This window comes from Macadamia integrifolia, unplaced genomic scaffold (genome assembly GCF_013358625.1).
Source record: "Macadamia integrifolia cultivar HAES 741 unplaced genomic scaffold, SCU_Mint_v3 scaffold885, whole genome shotgun sequence".
NCBI lineage: Eukaryota > Viridiplantae > Streptophyta > Magnoliopsida > Proteales > Proteaceae > Macadamia > Macadamia integrifolia.
In genome coordinates, this window is record NW_024870570.1 from 229,829 (window position 1) to 250,356 (window position 20,528).

The following is a 20,528-nucleotide window of genomic DNA, read 5'->3' on the forward strand; positions in this document are numbered from 1 at the left end:
TAATTAATGATGTCGAGGGTTTTTGAAGTTTAAACATGTTCTAGAGAATGAAGAAAAGAGTTAAAAAAACTTAGAAAGATGGATTAAGAGCAAATTATATTCATTGTAATGAGGAATGTCCAGATTACACAAGTTAGAGAATAAATGGATAGTTAAAAATCCGAATTCGATCAGCATCTATATTTGTTTAGGGGTATCCAAATCTAGTCAGAAAATATCCGAATCAGAACACATCCAATTCGAATTCAAATTTGATCCATATCCAATCCGTTTACACCTCATACTTTTCTTACAAAGCAGGGACAAAATCGACCTATTCCCATCTATCCAATCCGGATAAGTTGCTAATACCGATACCGATACCGATACCGTCTCCTAAATCTTTGTCCGGAAGAGATTAAAAAAAAAAAAATTAGGAAAGGATTAAGATTCCAGGGTGGGGTCTACAGCCACCTCAGCAGGCGAAGGAAAATTCTCGACAAAAGCGGGAAGAAGATTCACCAGTTGGTTTTAGGTTCTCTGGAGAAGAGGCAACCGACCTTCTCGCGGAGTGCTAGTCGGAGTCGTCCTTAGCGGAGAGGGAGATCGAGTGCCAGAGTCGTCCTAGTAATCGAACTAGCTTCGATTAGGTAATATGCTCCATTGACGACTGTTCTGTGATCTGGTTATGATTACTTAAGAACGATGCATTTGCATTACTAGTTTGATGAATTCTAAGCTCTTTTTTCACTATAGCTTTTAGATCTGGAAGTAATTGAATGGATTTAGATGAATACATGTTCATAGTATAGTTCGATGTTGGAGCAGTACTTATTTGTTGAAATTAAATTTGAGTGGTGAATGTTCAGTGACAACTCTTTACAATGCTGTTTCTAAATGAGAATCAATTGGGAATTTCTGCTCAGTTCCAAACTCTTGTTGTTCTCTGGCACCACCGATGATAAAAGAGGAAACATAGTTGGTCACCTGTGAATAAAAGGACAATCAATGTGAAGTCTAGTCTCAGAACTAAAAACGTGATCATTTAAAATGTCTCAAAAATTATGTTAGGAGATCATGTTTCTGTCAATCAGTGTCAGAAGATGGTCCATCCATTTTATGGTTGATATAAATTTCCTTTGATTTTTTCTTTTCTTACACCATTAATTCATCATATGTTTATTTTCTTCTAACACTATCAGTTTACTTACTTTAAATTTTGTAACTCTAGATAAAGTTTCTCTTTTCTGAACTAGATCCCTCCACCTGTTGTTCTTCCAGGGCTGCAGGGGTTAATTGTAACATTAACTTCTACAGATTTTAAATGGTGGAATCACAGAAAGGAGCTGCTCCAAATTCCGACTCAAAAGGGAAAAGTTCACTGCTAGGTATGATCCCTTAAACTCATCTCATCTAGCAAGAAGTAACAAGAAACTTGAATTCTTCAGTTGAGTATTTATAGAATTTGTTGTTATTATAAAAAGGGTGGGCCGGGGGGGGGGGGGATGTGTGGAGAAAAGAATAGAGTGCAGTATGTGTATCTCCATTTTGCATTGACATTACTGCTATTGAAGAAGTTGGCAATGTTGTCTGAAATTTTACATAAATAGACTATGCTTATTATAGTTGTCAAGTTGTTGCCTGGGTGTCCAGGTGCCCTGCTGGAAGGGTGCCTTGGTAGCCTATGAGTTGCCTAGGAGCCGGTTGGTGTCACCTTGATTTTTTCCCTCCAACGCGTAGGGTCACCTAGACACTGTGACAACTGTCAAAAAACAATAACTTGTTTGAATGCATTATAATTTAGATCTTATCTATTGGTCACCTAAATACTAAGCTTTCAGATGCTGCAAGAACATTAAACTATAAGAAAAAAATTCATGTTTTAAATTGTAAGAGGGAATCATTTGATGAGATGCTATACTCTTTAAACAGATGAAGAATTTGGAAAGGAATTCCTCAGTTCCTGGAAAACAATGTCTGTGACAGAGGACGATGGCATGGATTTTAGCTGTGAACCAGCCCCCAAAGGCATGAAAAAGAACTTCAACTTTGATAAACTGTGAGTTCTCTAGTTAACCCTTCAAAAATGTAATATATATATATATATATATATACCGAAGGTGAAAGGCCAAGGGCTCCAATGCACATTAGAAATGACATATGTTCAAGTATTGGCTTTATTTACCAAAATCATAGGCCATTGTCTTTGGTGCCCAACTGTCTTTTCTTTTTTCTGGTTTGACCTGATTCTAATGACTTTTATTTTCTTATTCCTACCCTTCTTACATTTTTAAGAGGCCTTCTCTAGGCATTATGTTAGACAGCTTTGATCGATTTGCTTGTCTTTCTTTGGACATACTTTTCAATTTGGCGAATAAACACAAAATTTCCACATAAATGACCCTGTTATATAAGACTATACTAATGAAGCATTATTTTATCTAGGGACATGGATTTTGCTCTCGATGGTGATTTTGGGAAATTGTCATCCTTCAAAGTTGACATGTCAGACCTGGATTTCTCCAGTCCCAAATCTACAGACAGACCTGACAAAAAATCAATCGATGGAAAACGTGAAGCAAAGAAGGACCACTTCAACTTCAATTTTGATTTTAAAGAGTATGTTTATTATGCATTTACATAGCAAAGGCAATGGTTTTTTTTGAAGTCCCATAGACATATACTGTTGGAATTTGACTACCGATTGTAGGTGTCACTGATTATGTAATCAAATAAATGTTATTTTTTTGGACACTCATGATCTGTACTGATTGTTTAATCTGAGATTCAGATTGGATAATTTTGATTTGGATTCAAGCTTAATGAAAGGGAAACAGAAATCTGAAAAATGCACAGATGATAAGGAATTTGATTCTTCAGTTAGACATGAGAAGGATCAAGTTTTCAGAAGCAACTTGGCCACAGAAGCCGATGCATTCAAAGAAGATGATGCCAAAAAAGCCAGTGTGATGGCTTCAAAGTTTGAGGGTTTGACAGATGGGGATTTCGATTCTATAACTGGTGGTGCTCCAACAAATTCAAAATTCGAAAATGTACATGCATCAGGGGGTGCAACAGCTTCTCAAGATGAAAATATAAGTAACAGACGAGAGGAATCTAACCAGCCTAGCAAACTCTCCTCAAAATCATATGATCAACAGCCTATCCAGGATTCATCTGGCCAGTCTGTCTCTTTTGATGATCCAAGGCAAGAGACTGCTGCAGACTTACAGGCAGGAATTTGTTCCTCAGAGACAGAAAGAGATGCAAATCAAGGTATTTGGTCTCAGACTGATTTCTCATATTGATCTGACTCTGTAAATATGTTTCTGTCAGAAATTTTTATTGCAATATGCGTCACAGGATTGCAGAGCGCTAAATGTGAGACTGGAAAAAGCTTGGGGAACCAAAGTCAGGTTTCCATGAAAAATATATCTGGGGATGAGTCAGCCCCAGGTAATGCAGGTGGGGAAGATGTTGATCTCAAACTGTTATCTGGTGTAGACAGTGCATATGCAAGCATGTATAAGTTAATGTTTTCTTCACCCCAATATGCAACACAGGATTGCAGAGCACTAGAAATGAGTTTCAGAAAATGTTGGAGATCCAAAATCATATCCCTATGAGAAATATATCTGGGAACAAGTCAGCCCTAGGTAATGCAGATATAGTGGATGCTTCAACTACAAGCCTGTCACCGAACATGCAGAACACAAAAGCTAGAAAAGAGAACAATGATTCTGTGTCACACGTTCTTCTGGCCCCAGTGCAAAGGTGAAATGTTGTCAAAATTTTTCTTCATTATCAGATCCACTGATGATCCATTCTGCAATTGAGATGAGGAATTTCTATTCAAAGTAAGCATTGGAAAGCCTGATTACAGTCTCTGAGTGTGCAGTAAGCTGGCTTTTGGACTTATCGCTAACTAAATATGTTGAATGTGCAGTCCTTGACAAAGCCATCTATCCATCTTGAATGGAATGGATATTCAGGGGCAAGTTTTTCTATGAATCACAGATCTAGATGCTGTATCCAAATACATAATGTAGCTCACAGAACAGCATAATCCAAATGTAGAAACCATGGAAGAGCAAGATAGGAGAGCATAGTTACCAATAGTCCCATTAATGAAGAAGAATGGCACTTACAGTGAACCCATCGGTCTGAGGGCTGCAGATACTGACTATCCTTAAGATAAAATTTTGCTCCCTCAGGAGAATCTCCACTGCAAAAATTTAATGGCGACTTACCCCCAGAATTTGAACACTTCTTGGGTTATCTGTGGGTGCTTAATAGCTTAGATGTGTCCCAGACTTAAGTCTTCTTGAAGATCAGAAAACATTAATAGAAAAAGTTCAAAGCTCTCATTAACATGGTGGACCAACTCAGACTCACATTGAAAAATCATACCTCCAATGGGATGCTAAATGTAAGCCCAAGTATACAATACCACAACCATACAGGGAAATCAAAACGACAAGGAGTTGTAACGTCAGCCTATATCCCGATACTCGACCTATAATGGTCCAAATACAAGGCAAGCAAGGAGGACTTAGTACTAAATAAAACCTGTTAGGATGTTATCCAGTTTCACCATGGGACAAACTCTGAAAATCTCAAATCAAGATACAAGCAATAGAGATTTGTAGGGAACCTTCAATGTTAGATCTATTGAACCATGTCAACTTAAAGTTGTGAAACGACATAGAAGACAGAATGATGAGTCTTAGCACATGAAAATTGTGAATCCAAATACATAATTAACTACAAGCTAACAGTTTGTACTACCCATGATCTTGGTTTAGATTGTTGGGAAATGCCTTTAGGGTTATATGAGGTTTGGTATTGCATATTCAGATTACTTGTTTCATTTTTCACTTGATGCAGTGAACCCAAAGCTGACAAGGTCATGCAAATGAAAGAACAAGGAAATGGGTGTACACATTTGACATTCCTGAGTAGAACCCAAGAAAATGTTTCTCAGTCACATCTGGCTCTTACTTCAATGAAAATCCATTCTCTTGGAGAGAAAAGAAAGGAAAGTGCGCATTTAAGTCCAACAGATCAAAGAAGGTGCTTCTTAGATTAATTAATATGTTTCTACAATCGTAATCATTTTTATAGCTCAAAGCCTTAAATGGTACATTTTTCTGCTGGCTGGATTTCAATAGTGATGCACAAGGTAGGAATCCAAAGGTTGGTACTTCAAGCTCACATGATGCTACCCTAACTAAAGATGTACCTGTCATAAAGGAAAGTGAAAAGAATGACAAAGATCACAGTATCTCTGGCCCTAGGTGAGGCTTCTATACCTATAATTTCCATTACTTACCATACCACAACTAAAGTTTGACATGTTTGTATGATATTTGTTAATATTAAACTACTGTACTATTGTGTTCTCAAAGATGGAGCTTTCTGTTTTTTTGATGCTGCTCTTGTTTATTCTTAAATGAAATTTTCAGATGTAAATATGGAGGAGTGAAACAAGCCAGAGAACAACACCTCTCTAAATGTAGAAGCGAAAAAATAGACTACTGAATTAAAGTTTTGGATTTTAATTGCAGAACAATGACCATTAGTTTTCAAACTTTCAATACCCTAGGAGATTTCTGGTTTGGTGCATTCTTTTGATAAAGTGAGAGGTAAACTAAAAGTTGGTTTGGAATTAATCCTTCATGAGAACTCCCGAGAAGTCGTTTTTAATTATTGCGGTTATGGTTGAAAATTGCTTCCTCATGGATTAAACTTTTAATATCAGTCAGAACTAAGGCATCTAAACCTAGTTTGTCTAACCCTTTATTGGGCCGTTTACCCCCAAGATGTGTGATGGCCCATGCCTAGCAAAACTTATTTTAGTTCACTGTAGGTTTCTGTTTCTGTTTCTGGCAATGAACATTCTTAGTGAGGTACTTTGTTTCTCATTTTTCTATTTGCCATGCTGTTCTATTGTTTCTACTTTCTACTTGGTTACTTTTACTAAATAGCATGAATTAGTGGATTTTCATGTTTTTGAAATCCAATGAAAATATCTCTTTGCACAATTGGGTTCAATTCTTAAGTCTTACAGTTTAATTTTCGCAAATATTCCATTTTCTGTTGTGCACTTGGAATAAATACTATGCATATATTTTAAATGGTATTTAATGCCTCAAGATCTATTAGGCATTTACTCTACAAGGCAGCACTCCTACTTTTATAGCATGAGAACTGAAGTTGAGATCTCTTACAATTAAGATAAGCATCATGAGACTCACTGATTTCTTGCAGTTCCAAAGTTCATGATGCCAGCTTACCTGAGAAGGCCGCAAAATCTAAACCTCTGAACATCAATCCTAAAGATTTAGTTCCAAGCATGAATTACAAGAGTATTTCAGTTGAAAGGATGGGGCTTTCTCCTCTGAAAGTTGGTAACAAGACATCTGATGCAACTAGCTTAAAATTTTCAAGGTAGAAAAAATTTGCTTTATTTTTTATTTGTTTCTCTTTTCCCCCTACTTTATATTCTAGAAATATTGTTTGTGGAAGTCTTCTGAATGAGTGGAAACTTCTTGTTACAGGATTGTAACATCAAAGAATGATCTATCAGTTTCTAAACTTCAGAAAGAATTTAAGTCATTGAGGAACTCAGAGGGAAGCATGGAAATGCATCTAGATTTGGCAAGCATGATGAACCAATCTAGCGGCTCAGAGAAACAAAAACTGCCAACCCCATCTTTGAAACGGAAAACTTTTGAGGTACTTGCTGATAATTTTTTTCTCTCCCCCTGTAGTTATGTCTTTAAGCACAATATGCAATTTTATGGAGTCCCTTGCCTTTACAGTAACTCATCACTTTACTGAAACTGGTAGGGAATATCTATTTCTAGTTCTGTTCTTACCAGTTGCAGGCCAAAGATTCCATTAAAACATTTTGCATCCTATAAAATGGAGTCTTGGGCCTGGTGCTGACAAAAGCAGGAGTGAAAATATTCAGTAGTATACTCCTATCCCTCTTCCTAATGTATTTCCACCAAACAATATGTACTTCAGTTTAATACTGTTTAAGATTCTGCAGGAACCAAGTGCAAATCCAGTGATGTTATACCCATTAAAGCGAATCACAGAGACACCAAACCATAGCAGGTCCCTTTAATATGACAAGCTGCATAGTCCCTGCTCTCTCCCCTGGGTTATTTTTATTCACCATAATGACAAATTGTGTTTCTCCTGAAATCTGCAGAAAAGCTAGGGAGGTTTCTCAACAAGTTGATGAAAGTCTGGTAACTTAGAAATTACAAGCCAATACATCTTTTTGTTGCAAATAATACTGCCAATTTTCTGTGAAACCTAGAAAAGGATTGTAACCTGAAAAAAAAAAATGATTTATTTTCCACCTTCTATGTTTGATGACTAGGTGCACAATCGTGAGAATCTGGTAGATTGCTGCAACAATGATGTTCTCTTTGACCATCCTACCTGTAAACTTGATACTTCTCAACAAGTCCCCATAGTGATGGAGAATGATGAAAATGTTGAAAAAGCTGAAGCCTATATAAAGGAGCTTGAAGATGTAGGTGAAATGCAGACATACATTTTCTAATGATATAACATTTGTCTTAATAAACTTAGTAAATGCTCATTTTAACTTATTATTGTCATGTTTTTAGTCAGTTTTGTTAAGACTGGACCAGACTGTGAACCTGTCTGACCTTGCAGGTTAAGGTTCATATTCTGTTTGGTGATAGATTAGATAATATAAATGGTGATCTTATACATTAACGAGGTACATGGTGCATTAGCGTGTCTCTTGCTTTAACTGCTTGACATTTTTTGATTGGATCAGATAAGTGGCCCTTCTTCTGAAGAAACAGTTTGTATAAATAGTATAATACACACTCATGAACACCAAGAAGGCAGGTGCCATGCTTCTGTTGTTCCGAGTGCTTGACATCTTGTATTTGAGGTTTCAAGCCATAACACATCTTTCCCGTGGAAATAATTTGAGCAGTTAGCAGCATATTTTGATTTATTTGCCACAAAACAGGATGTTTTTTCCCCTTAAATGGAGCTCCAAGGACGTGATATGAATGTATGCTAGAGTTCATAGTTCAAAATTTGACCGAAGTTTGGCATATTTCATTGGTGAATATTGGCCATTTTGGTAGTCAAATGGCCGTATTTTGGCCTGGAACTTCAGGGAAACCCTAATTAAACATCTATAAACATACTTGAACCTTTATTGTAGAAGAACACAACCGAAATGATGGTTTTGATTTGGACCCTGGGTTGCTAGTTTATGTCATACCCTGCTTTATACTTCAATCAATTTAGCATATTCATAATCTTATTACTAGAACACACAAAAGTCAATTAAAACAACTAAAATATGCATTAGAAAAGAAAAAAGATAATATTCAAAACCATTTATGATTATCAATAACATTATATGTTACATACTGACATCGTACATGTTACATATTACATAAACACTTTCTTAAGCTACAAGTTACATGGTACATCCGTACATGATTACATGTCCTAGTACCATATGGAATTCTGGGGAGGAGCATGACCACTAGCAGATTGTTTGTACCAACACAACCTTTCCTCTGACTATATTATAAATGATGGCTATCTCATACTATGCTGGAAGAAACATTTGATGTCCACAATATTCCTATAAGTTGTATAGTTAACATGCTGAAAGTAACCTAACCTAGGGTATAGATCACCATACCGTGAAGATCCATGTACGGACCACCATAACTCGATGATGGAGCTGCCATGTATGGTTGGGGGGCTGGGTATGAGAAGATCTTGTTCACAAAGGACAAATCACTATGTGGCTAACCCTTATACTCGGTAGGAAATGAAGAAGAGCAGCTATACTGCCTATAGACACCACACCCAATTACCCAATTACCCAATTACCCATCATACCTTTGTATGCAAAACTGGTGCTCCTTGCAGCAAAGGATGATGCATGCCACTGCCCATATGTACTACCCTCCTCTAAATCATGCTTCTGAGAGTGCTGTATAACCTCTTAAAATATATCTTCGTGCTATCATCTGTTCCTCTGGTCTGAACCATAGTTAGCAAATTCGGATTCGGGAATTATTCGGACGGAGAATTATTCGGAATAATTCGGAAGATTAATTTAAGGATTCGGTCAAAAAAGCGGTCAAAAAATCTTATTGGGGTTTTTTTTTTTTTTTTTAAATTGTTTTTTTATTTTTTTATTTTTTATTTTTGGTTTTTTTTTAAAAATAATGTTTAAATGGACCGAATAATTCGGTTTAATTCGGATTCGGTCAATTTTAAAGAATTTTATTTTTAATTCGGATTCGGTCCGAATTTTTGATAAAATTCGGAAAAATTCGGTTCGGCCGAATAATTCGAGAATTATTCGGCCGAATTGATAACTATGGTCTGAACCCGTGGCATGGGCCTCTCTATTAGCCTGTATGTGTGGGGCACGTGCACCATGGTCGCATCTTGTGTAGCATGATCGAACCAACTCCTGTGAAATTTTGTATTACTATTGAGTTGACTGGGGTTTCGCTTCAAGAATTTTTTTTGTGTGAAATTTCGATCATTTCAACCGAAATCCTGAGGCAGGTTGTCTGTGGTCCTCCCATTACAGTCTGTGGTCTCTGGAAACCATGATCTGGGTTAATTTCACATCGTCTCATATTTGCAGAAGAATTTAGCTTGGAAAATTACTTGCAGAGCTAGCTTCTTTTGCTTTTCCTACCCAAATATCGATATGCATCCTTTCTCATATTGTGGTGATCCTTCCCACAATAATCATAATACTCCTGTCTTTTTCTGCTCTTCAGTTCATGTCCTTATCAATTATTGATTTGCGTGAGTCCAGCTATCACTGCTTCTAAGCCTTATCTCCACAATTTATACGATACATTTCTCTCCATGTAAACTCTATGCATCTCTCTACCTCTCTCTAATACACACACACACACACACACACACACACACACACTTTTTTTAAGGTCAATACAATGTGCATCACTGAATGTTCATATGTATGCTCTGTCCCACATGAAAGATCAGATCTTGAGGAAAGTAATCTTGAATGGCTCAAGGCTTAGTGAAACCTCGTATTGTAATTAGACATCAGTTATGTACATGAGATGGTCAGAATGCTTTGAGTTGATCAGTTGAACCTCGTCTCCAGAGAACTCCGAAGTTTTTATTTTCAAATGATTAAGTGAGCTATCAGCCATTCTCTGGGAAGCCCCTCTCAATTAAATGAATAACCAAATTTCTCATGAGACAAGTTCATATTTCCTTTCAATCTTTGTAGAACTGTTGTTGCTTTATGAAAATATCATAGCCATGCTGACTTGTTGATAAGCAAACATCCTATTGGGAGATCCATTAGAACTCCCTAGCAGCAAATATCATTTTCCAGAAACTTCTTTCAGCAATTTAGAAAACAATATTTCCTCACTTGTAGCTCCTTCGGTGAACCAAAATATGGCACGCTATTATCCAGTGTTTATACTAGAATAGTTGATCTTGGAAGGCCACTTAAAGAGATCATAATTCCTCATGTACACATTTCCTGGATAAGTATGTAAATTGACTAATCTATATCTAGTATATCTGTGCTGCATGGTAGGTTGGGTCTTCATAGGCCTATTCACCATGCTGGTGTTTTAACAGTAGTCCAGGTAATTTCAATTTTGTTGTCCCAAACTCAAGTAGCATGGAACTTTTAGCAGTCTACAAAATGAAAGATGGGTTTGTTGGCCGGGAACTACTAAAAGAAAATTTCATCCTTCCCGGGCCTAAAAGCAGCAACTGGCAGACAAGAAATGGGGAACCTGGCAGCATTTTTCTAAACCTTTTTGCTTGGACTTCTTTATTTCCCCATATTTCTCAAATAGGTTACCTTTATTCCCCCCCTATACATGGAGGGCTGAGATGATGAGCATTTCATCCTCCTATGGAGCATAGTTGTCAAGATGTAGGCGACACCTAGCCATCCAGGTTGATTTGTCTAGATTGGCACCTTGGTTGCCTAGGTGGCACCTTGTGTTGCCTAAAATTTTCCCCCTCAACTGCCTCGGTTCGCCTAGTCGCCATTACAACTATGCTGTGGAATGTAGATCATAAAACATTTCTCTCTTTCCCCCCTTCTCTCTAGTGCTATTTTGGTCAGAGATACCCAGTTCTTGGGTATACATTCACAAAGGCTGCAACTACTTTCTTGGTGGTGGTGGTTTTCTCGACTGCATGATGGTCATAAGTTTTGGAGATTCTGTTCTGATCTTATTATGGTTATAGGGGAAAAATTGTAATCAATGCTTATTACCTAGGAGGTTTGTGCAATTTCATCATCATTTTTGTTCTGTTCCTGGTTAGGCGTTTGTTATTTAAACATGCTCAAGTGACGATACTTATTTCATTCTTAGTTCATCCCCAGAATCCTTTATAACTTAAGAAAATTTGTTTCCTTTCAGCTTCCTATACTTGAAATTTGTTGTTCGACGGGGCTCTGATTTTCATTGCTTTAAGGTTTTTCGAGAAACTTGGACCACAGAAGTATTATGTAATGTGAACAAAATTCAGGAGCCAACTCCATTTCAACATTCTTGTTTTGATAATTATAGGTCTTCTTGTGTGTTCTAAAGTGGCTGCTTGGTTTCTTTCCCAAGTCTTCGTTGCCAAGGAAGTCCTGGTGGATGAATGTAAAGTTCCTCCACCCCCCTTAGAAGCAGAGGATGAGGATTTGCAAAGCATTGTCCAACTCTTTCATTCTGTGAGCAATCCAAACAGGATTTATGGGAAATGATGTCGTTGGGTTCCATTCTCTTGAATTCCCTTGGTTTAAAACTTCTGTTTGGCTAGTTTGTTAGAAAACCTATTAAGCAGCACTTATAAAACATAACCACTCTCTTCTGATGTTCTTTTTTTAGCTGTGACTCTGATTTTCTAATTTGGAACCTAGTTTGGTGTTTCATTGCTCTTGCCATATGGTAGAAAGAGAGATTGCATGGGTGGTTGATGCTGTTCCTGCAGATACGTAACATGCTGAAAAAGAAACATGAAGAAGCAAAGGAAGTACTTGTTCGTGCTCTGGTGAACAACAACAATCTGCTGATGCTAAACCATCCCATCTATGAAGAGAAGATATCCTTGACTTCATTTTGGCCTCTAATTTTTATCACAGTTCTACATATATCTGTTGGAGCATGAATGTCAAGTTTTCTTTCATAAGAGTACATCAGTACGGTAATGAGATTTGCTGCCTCCATGAGATCCAAGGAGCTTCAATCTTGATTTGCTTATTGAATTGAGACACAAAGGTATACCTCTACTTCCCATGCACATATACCTAGAGATGGCATACTTGAATGAATGTATACCCTTTTTCTGTGAATATTTGTATTCATACCTTTTAACTGATTTGAATACCTCTAGAGTTTGCAGGTACCAGTTATATGTGCTCACTTTCTACTATGTTTAGAGCTGTGGAAGGCCAACTTCATTTTCAAGAATTGATGCTGTAATCTGAAATTAGATGTGTAAAAATGGACCTTAGGTTGCCTTTACTTCCATTTGCCTTTTTTCTGTATTGTTTCAATACTGTGAGTGCATGAAATTGAAATGTACAAATACTGATGCTAACTCATATCGTTGTAGTTGAATCTGCAAGAGATCTGGTACTGTTAGTCAATTACTTGGATAATTGTAGATGAATTGAAACCTTTTTTGTTTCCACAGTTTGGTGCCTCAGCACAGCTCACTCCACAAACTAAGCTGGTAATTTTTTAATGTCGACTTTGTGAGCTGTTTGGCAATCACAGTGCATGAAACCATTTGTTTCTGAGCTGCAAAGTATTTGAAAACCGGTTTGATATTCTAAATTGAAGTAATCTTATCACCAATAAAATTCTACTAATGAACGCATTTCTTTAAATAACTCCACAACCCATTCGAATATTACAGGAAAGAGCAATATTTAAATGATTATATTCCACATAGTTCCCAGATGGTCTTTAAGACAGTGGTGTTACGTGAAATTATAGCTGTTTGCATATATCTGAGTTTCTCAGAGGCTATTGAACCAGGTGATGTGATGGCAGTCCAACCACTTGGGCCATTTACATTGAAAATACCAAATGATTGCATTCGACATGGTTGGTATGGAAGCAGCGAAATTCCCACATCTTCAAAAGTAATGCGCCTCTCTCGTTATGGATTTCACAGGTGCACTCTTGAGTCTTAGAGCAATGAATTGCTTCAAGGCATGTTATTGAGATACCTGAGCCAATTAAAGATTTAAAGTTGACACAGAACCCCGATCCCAAAACTCAAGACCTGAAAGGCGCAGGTTCATTGAGTGATTTTTTTTCTTTTTAACAAGAAAATATACAAACTATGATAGCATAGTTTATACATAATATCAAAATTATAAGAGGAAATTACACTCCCCTCCCCTGACCTTTGGTTTAATATCATGTTTCACCTACATACTTTTATATATAGCAATAACCTCCCCTGTAGTTTTAAGATTCTACCAAATGACCCAAAGTGATTGACACCGTTAAATTGGCCTATAAAAAGACCAGTTTACCCTTCTAGTGTTGTATACCGATATTCTATTCCTTCTCTCTCTTTTCTTCATCAGTTTCACATTTTCTTTGAAACCCCCGAACGTTTGGAAGAGTGGTCGCCCAACTTCCTCTCCTTCGCATTGTCACCAGAGGTCTTGCTAGCTTCCTCAAGGTCACGACTGAAACGCCCGATATGGATTCAATCTTCGATTATCACTTCATTCTTTCTCTCTAATTTGAAATTGCATGAATCACCCTAAATCTATAAATTGTTATCATAATGATAGAATGATTCCTAATTTTTTCCATTGATTTTTTTGGTGCAACTTTAATAGATAAATGTCTACTTCGAGTGTGAATTGTAGCAACAGTGAAGTTCTAAAGTACAGATGCGTACAATGTAGATGCAATCGGAAAGCGGTCATTAGGATATCAGAGACAAAAGATAATCCAAACAGACTGTTTTATAGTTGCCCAGAGTTGAATGGCTGTAACTACTTTGCTTGGTGTGAACCCATCAATAAGCCAACAACTGTATTACCAATCGATAACTTGAAATTGCAAGATGACTTGCATATGTTGCAAGATAATGTATGGGGATTGCATGTGGAGATGTGGGGGTTGCAATAGGATATGCAGGGGTTGCAAGAGGAAATACGAGGGTTCCGAGAGGTGTTAAGTTTGTTGCAACAGGATGTACACATTGAAATGATTAGATTGGATGAAATAGAAAAGTTAGGTAGCTCAATAAAGCTTGTTTGTTCATTCATAAGTGTTTTCCTTGTTGAGGTACTTGTAATTGTTTTTATGGGTAAAAAAGTGTGACAACAATGTATCAAATATAGCTTGGAATTATCTTTCATTAATGATAAGGTTTTGACCTAATATGGCTTGGATATAACTTGGAATTATCTTTCATCAATGATACGGTTTTGACCTAATATGGCTTGGATATATCGATTCCAGGCCAAAGGGCAGAGCAGAGCTCTCACAGAGCGACAAGCGACAAGCATCGAGGGATTAGCGGCGAGGGACGACAAATATCAAAACCAATGCAATGACGACCAGAGACCAAGGAGCGACCAATGATGACCATCGAGCGAGGACCACCGAGTGTCGATGAAGGTTGCAGAGACCAGCGAGCAATGAAGGAGAAAACCATATCCCTAAATCATCTCTCCCTCTTCTTTAGTGGTTTTAGGTCGATTTACCCTTCATTCGTATGAAAGGGTAATTTGGTCAGAGAATTAGCAACTTAAGTGATGACATCATCACTTAACAGGTAAATCTAACAGAAAGGGTACGTTAGTTACAATCTTCAAACTTCAAGGGAGGTTATTGCTATATATGAAAGTACTTGGGGGGGGGAACATGATATTAAGCCAAAGGTCAGGGGAGGAGAGTGTAATTTTCTCAAATTATAAATCGATTGTTTTTTGTCATAGCCTCTTCGGCCATTTCCTTTGAGCATTAGGATAAAGTTGTAAGTTTTTAGACAAAATTTGGAGGCCAAGAGTTTAAAAGAAATTCGCTGTTCTCTTAAAAGAAAAAAATCATGTAGCTCCTCTTTATTACTCCAAACTGTATCCACCTTCTAGCCCTTCTCCCTTGCCTTCTTTATCCTAGATAAAAGTCTTCTTGCAGTTGTTTTATCATTTTTTTTCTATCAACAAATAATTTTCTTGAGATAAGATACATTTACCTTTGAGTAAAAATGAAAAGGCCCGACTAGAAATATTTTTATCTTTCTCAATGGTGCTTGTCACGAGAAAAGTTATGGGTTGGGGGGGGGGGGGGGAGGCGTATAAGTGGTAGATTGAAAAGTAGAGGATATCACATGAGATGCACTACTTTTGTCACACCCCGTTCCTTACAGAACCGGAGATGATCGAGTTAAAACCTCTTAAACCTAAACCTGCCAAGATCATCTAATACAGTAACCACAACACAACATACACACACACACTAAGTCAAGCAAATCTTGTATTTCAGCGAAAGTCTTACATGCACATACCTGTAAATACCCCAATACTCTTGATACCTAAATTGTATTACATTTACATTTTGGCCCATAGGTATGATATATATACATAAGAAATACAATTTAAACATCCAGAGCACAAAAGGGGTAATATTTTCAAAATAATAAAAAAGAATCTTGTGTAGGTATCAATGTTGTTGTCCCACAACACAACTTTCGCACGGGCACTCGACCCCATGCCTGAGATCTTCAGGGACCCACCAATCTTCGACTAAAAACTCCACAGTGGGTCCACGCTCTAGTTCCTCAGCTGGATAACCTACAAGATCATCTAAAAATGATGTGCACGTGGGATCAGCTCACTAGCCCAATAAGTGAAAAGAAAGAACAACAAGCATTCGCAATACAAATGAACCTATATGCATGCAGTTCATTTTATTATCTTAGTCCACCTAGAAGACAATTCTAAGTCATAAGTTATGTGCTACTCGCAACCAGAGTGCTCGTATGCTCCTGGTACGAGCCGGTAATCCCATCCTGCGATAAACCATAGGGTTACTGGAGAAGGCCAACCGTGGGTACCAGAAAGTAAAATGGGTCTTACCCTATATTAAAGTAAAATGGGTCTTGCCCTGCATTAATCTAAAAGTAGTACAATTGGCCTTCTTGTTATATCACCAAAGTTGCTGACAGTCCTAATGATCAGTCAGATGTACTTCTAACTGCCACCGTTAATACACAATCTCGGGCTTTCCCCCAGTGATATATCTAACACCTAAACTCTTGCTAGGAAGGGTTGTATGACATGGATATCTAACCGCATGCTCCTATGTGAGATAATAAGACTGCATAGTGCCACCGTGTCCCATTCTATGGGCCACCAATGCATTCGTGTCTAAGTCAACTATGGCATTTAGTTTAACAAAGCATCATATTCCATGGTTTAAAGTCATCCATCTCATATCACAAGCAAGAATAGGAAATTGTCAATTAAAAATATCAGCATATCAAATCATAAATGAATTTTCTAATGCATATGTCAATGTATGCAACGGCACTCGTGGATAACTAGTCTACATAATAAAGATATGATGACATGGTTAGTCTACAACCAAAATGAAATGATGCAATGTCCTCTTCCCACTTACCTAGTTGTGTATGAAGATCACCCTTGGTACGAGAAAGATCCAACATGCGATGATGCGAGTTTCTAATACAACCTTTCATAAAAAGAGTTGGGTTCAATATACCTCCACTTTATGCTCATAACCAATAAGGTATGATGATCCCATTGTGTTTGGAATCACTAGAGTAGGTTACACATCAAATTTAGGCCCAATTGGGAGTTGAGAAGTTAGATTGGTGGGTCAACCGGTGGGCCAGGCACCCACTAGTCCTTGCTCGCCACTCGACCCAGGGACTTTGCCTGAAGCAGCGGGCCAGGTCACCCACTAGTCTTGCTAGCTTATCAAGCTAGCAGCTCTGCTTGGACTGGCGGGCCAGGCCACCCACTGATCTTGCTCGCTGATCAAGCCAGTAGCCTACCTAGGATAGGCGGCGCTGGATTGGTGGGTCCGTTCATTCCCAAGCACCCACCAATCAGAATCGAGATTTTGCTATTCTCTCCCATTCTTCATCCCACCTTGGGGAAACCCCCACGAGTTGATTTGATCGCATTTTCACAAATCTAAGGCTCCAAATCATGATTCCAACCTAGATCTAAGGTCGATCCAAAGTCTTGAGCATGGATCTTACCTCTTTGCTCAAGAACACCTCAAAACCCCCTAAATTTGCCCTTTAGCTCAAGAGATCAACAAATGCTTCACAAATCTTGCAAGCCTTCCTCTAAATCCTTCATAAACAACATAAAGGACCTTTATTAAACCTTAGATTCGCATTCTCAAAAGATAATAACAAGATCCAAGGGATTACTACCCCAAATCGAAGGGTTTTACCTAGGGTTTTATAAGGGTTTAAGGAACATGGACTTTACTCATCTCAAAACGTAGATCTCGAGATGAGGATCGCTAATCCAGTGTCGGATTCAAGAGATCTGACCTCGGTGACACACAACGATCCTCTTCTTCCCTATTTCTTCCTTCTTCTCCCCATCTCTCTCTTTCTTTTCTCTCGCTCTTCTTTACTTTTCTCACCCACTGTGTAAAACAATAAATAAGGGTAAAGAGAGTAATAAATGTTATTTATAGTGAGGTCAAAATATCTAAAGGTCAGAATGGTAGGTCACACTGGTGGGTCTGACCCATCTATGACCACCCACCAATCGGCCAAAACTTAGCCAAATCATTGGGATTTTCATGGGGCTCGGCCTCGACACATATTGAACTCTTGGTAATCGATTAACATGTGGACTTAACATAGAATATAGCCATATACCTTTATTGTGCGTACATGGTCTGGTGATACGTGCAAGTGCACGGCTTGGGCACACGGACTTCTCCATCGACTCCAACTGGTCTGGCCAGCCCAAGTTCAGAGTCACCCTTGCCATCATGTTCCATAAGGAATTCGCCTCGGCTTGCTTGGGTTTAGGTCCTAGAAGACCAAATCGAACCAACAGGGAAATTAGACCTGGTTTAGAAAGTAGGGTATCACAACTTTTGTTAGACAAACCATTAGAAACCCAAAATTCAACCAGTTTAAGTATGGGAGTTGGATCTGGTTTGTGAGAACCAAATAAAAAACTCGGTTCCTGTGTTTCCAGATGAAGTAACATAAGAGCATAAACATAGTGAAGAAATGTTGCAGTTTATTTATGGGAATATCACGAGAGTTAAAACAATACATGAGAAAAATCGTTAAAAGATGAAATTGGAAAGAGATCAGGTTTAAGTACCAAAGGGCTGACAACCCAAACTCCTCTAAAAAATTCATACTCAAACATAACAAGCCATAAAGATTCCTTGCTGGCTGTGGAAAAATCCACATATGGGGTCAATATCCATCTATTTAAGCAAGATGTCTTTGGTGGGGATTCTAACATTGATAATTCTCTAAGAAAGATCTTAAACTTGGGGTGGATATTGATTTTTTAGAAATACCGACACCAATGTGAGCAAAGAGATGAGCAATAAAAAGTGTTTGAACATTCATTGAAGTTTTTCAGGAATTAGTATTGAGAAACACAACATCTAGATCAATTGTGAAAGACCCCCTCCTTAGAAAGATGGCACCACCATCTATCAGATTCGAGGGATATGGGGATCCGAAGTATAGAGTAAAAGGTTGTGGTAAGATAGAATTTAACATTTCAACATTCCACTGATTGCTTATTATGAAATCATTGACATTTGTCATTGATGGGGGGCTGATTAGTAACACAAGTTTAAAATAGAATTGTGAGAAGATAGTGCCCATTGATCATTCCAAAAGGTGTTGTCATTACCTATTTTCCGATGAGTCATATATTTCAAAGTATGTAGAATCTTGACAATGCTATTCCAGCAAAATAGATCTATGCATTTTCAAGGTTCCTTTGTCAAATACTGACTTGTTGTGAAAGTATTTAGATTTGAGAATCTGGATCTATAAACTCTGGTCATTCGTAAAGTGTGGATCTATTTGCTAGACTCTCATTGTCAAGATTCTATTCGGTTACTAGCTTATGCTAGCGCCTCTCTCTCTCTCTCTCTCTCTCTCTCTCTCTCTCTCTCTCACACACACACACACACACACACACACTCAATAGGGGATAGATATGCCATTCATAGGAGGGAAGAGAGAGATAGACATAGGGAGGCACTAGCTTATGCTTCACAGCCTGGTACAATTCTTTCTCCCAAATTGTCCATCAAAATCTATGGAATCTTGGTATGCACTTTCTTCCTTGCTCTCAGGTAATCACCATCTCTCTCTCTCTCTCTCTCTCTAATATTTACCCACAAAATAAAAAGAGGCCTCTTGTACTGTGTTTGCAATGGTTACATGTGAGAGTTGGTTTGGTTAGGAACCTTGATTATTTTGGATCAATTTCATTCAACACTTTGTTCATTGGTTCTCTAGGTTCCTCTATGGATAATTTATTTGATTTGGATACAAATGTTGGTTATGAGATGTAGAATTAATTAAGGAAGCCCATACAACTTTTACTACTGCTATTCTTAGTTCTTTTCCACCTCTCTCTCTCTCTCTTGCTATTTGGGGTTCTATTATTTTAAATATACCTTCAAAACCCTATCTGTTCTGAAAGGCTATTCACCCCTCTCTAAGATTTAGGAGAGTGGTTGGACCACAAAAGTTTGGTGATACTGTATAAGGCAAGGAGCAACCAAACTTGTTTTGGAGTGAGAAGTTCATGAGTTCATGATTATGCTCATTGTCAAGACATACAACCTCTTACTTTATTATATTATTGATATTCGCCAAGCATACTGTAATACGACATCCACAATTGCATCAAGACTTTGTCTTCTTGCTCCGTTCCACAATTTATCCCTGGTGCACTAGATCAAAGACTGTCTGCTCCTTCCATGCAGTCCACCTACAAGAAATTAGCCATATGAATCTTTGCCCCTCCAAAGAGTTTTATTAGCAGTCATACTAGAGTCAAGATTGAGCTTTTTCATGTATTTTCTTATGGTTATTTTTGTCCTGCCCTTAGCTCTTTTAGCTTTTTCCATCTGGATATGATCATTCCTTCTTACTGGAGCATCCCTAGGCCTTCGCTGAACATGTTCAAACCACCTTAAAAGACATTCTCGAAGATTGTCCTCAATTGGTTACGTCATAACCAATGCTATCCTTTACAAAGTAGAATTATTTTTCTCTCTTATGGAAGGGGTTAAACGTAAAAAGAACTTGCCTAAGTTACAATGGGAGCATAGGAGATTCAGCCTTTACCATTTACAACCAAGTAAATCTAATGCACAATTATATACCATAGGGTTATATGAAATTGTTATGCAGTTAATGTAAAAGGAAAAGCAAATAGAGGATCGAAGATTACCTCGATGTAGCTTTCCACGCAGCGGAATGGATTGGGT

The 20,528-nt window shown here is 37.8% G+C and overlaps 1 protein-coding gene across 5 annotated transcripts; it reads left to right on the forward strand.

The window, feature by feature from the left end:
* Nucleotides 1–508: 508 nt before the first annotated feature.
* Nucleotides 509–12,711, forward strand: LOC122070316 (uncharacterized protein At4g18490). 5 transcript variants are annotated; one of them, XM_042634445.1, is made up of 17 exons: nucleotides 509–629; nucleotides 1,261–1,367; nucleotides 1,912–2,038; nucleotides 2,425–2,598; nucleotides 2,771–3,255; nucleotides 3,343–3,444; nucleotides 3,543–3,753; nucleotides 4,867–5,052; nucleotides 5,151–5,276; nucleotides 6,250–6,429; nucleotides 6,540–6,717; nucleotides 7,037–7,104; nucleotides 7,202–7,241; nucleotides 7,376–7,531; nucleotides 11,971–12,120; nucleotides 12,214–12,296; nucleotides 12,412–12,711. In XM_042634445.1, the coding sequence occupies exons 2-16, from the start codon at nucleotides 1,304–1,306 to the stop codon at nucleotides 12,268–12,270; spliced, it is 2,304 nt and encodes a 767-aa protein (XP_042490379.1). In that variant the 5' UTR covers nucleotides 509–629; nucleotides 1,261–1,303; the 3' UTR covers nucleotides 12,271–12,296; nucleotides 12,412–12,711. The 5 variants fall into 5 exon arrangements, with proteins under 5 accessions (XP_042490379.1, XP_042490380.1, XP_042490382.1 ...); XM_042634446.1 differs by having other exon boundaries at nucleotides 12,421–12,711; XM_042634448.1 differs by having other exon boundaries at nucleotides 12,010–12,120.
* The last annotated feature ends 7,817 nt before the right edge of the window (nucleotides 12,712–20,528 follow it).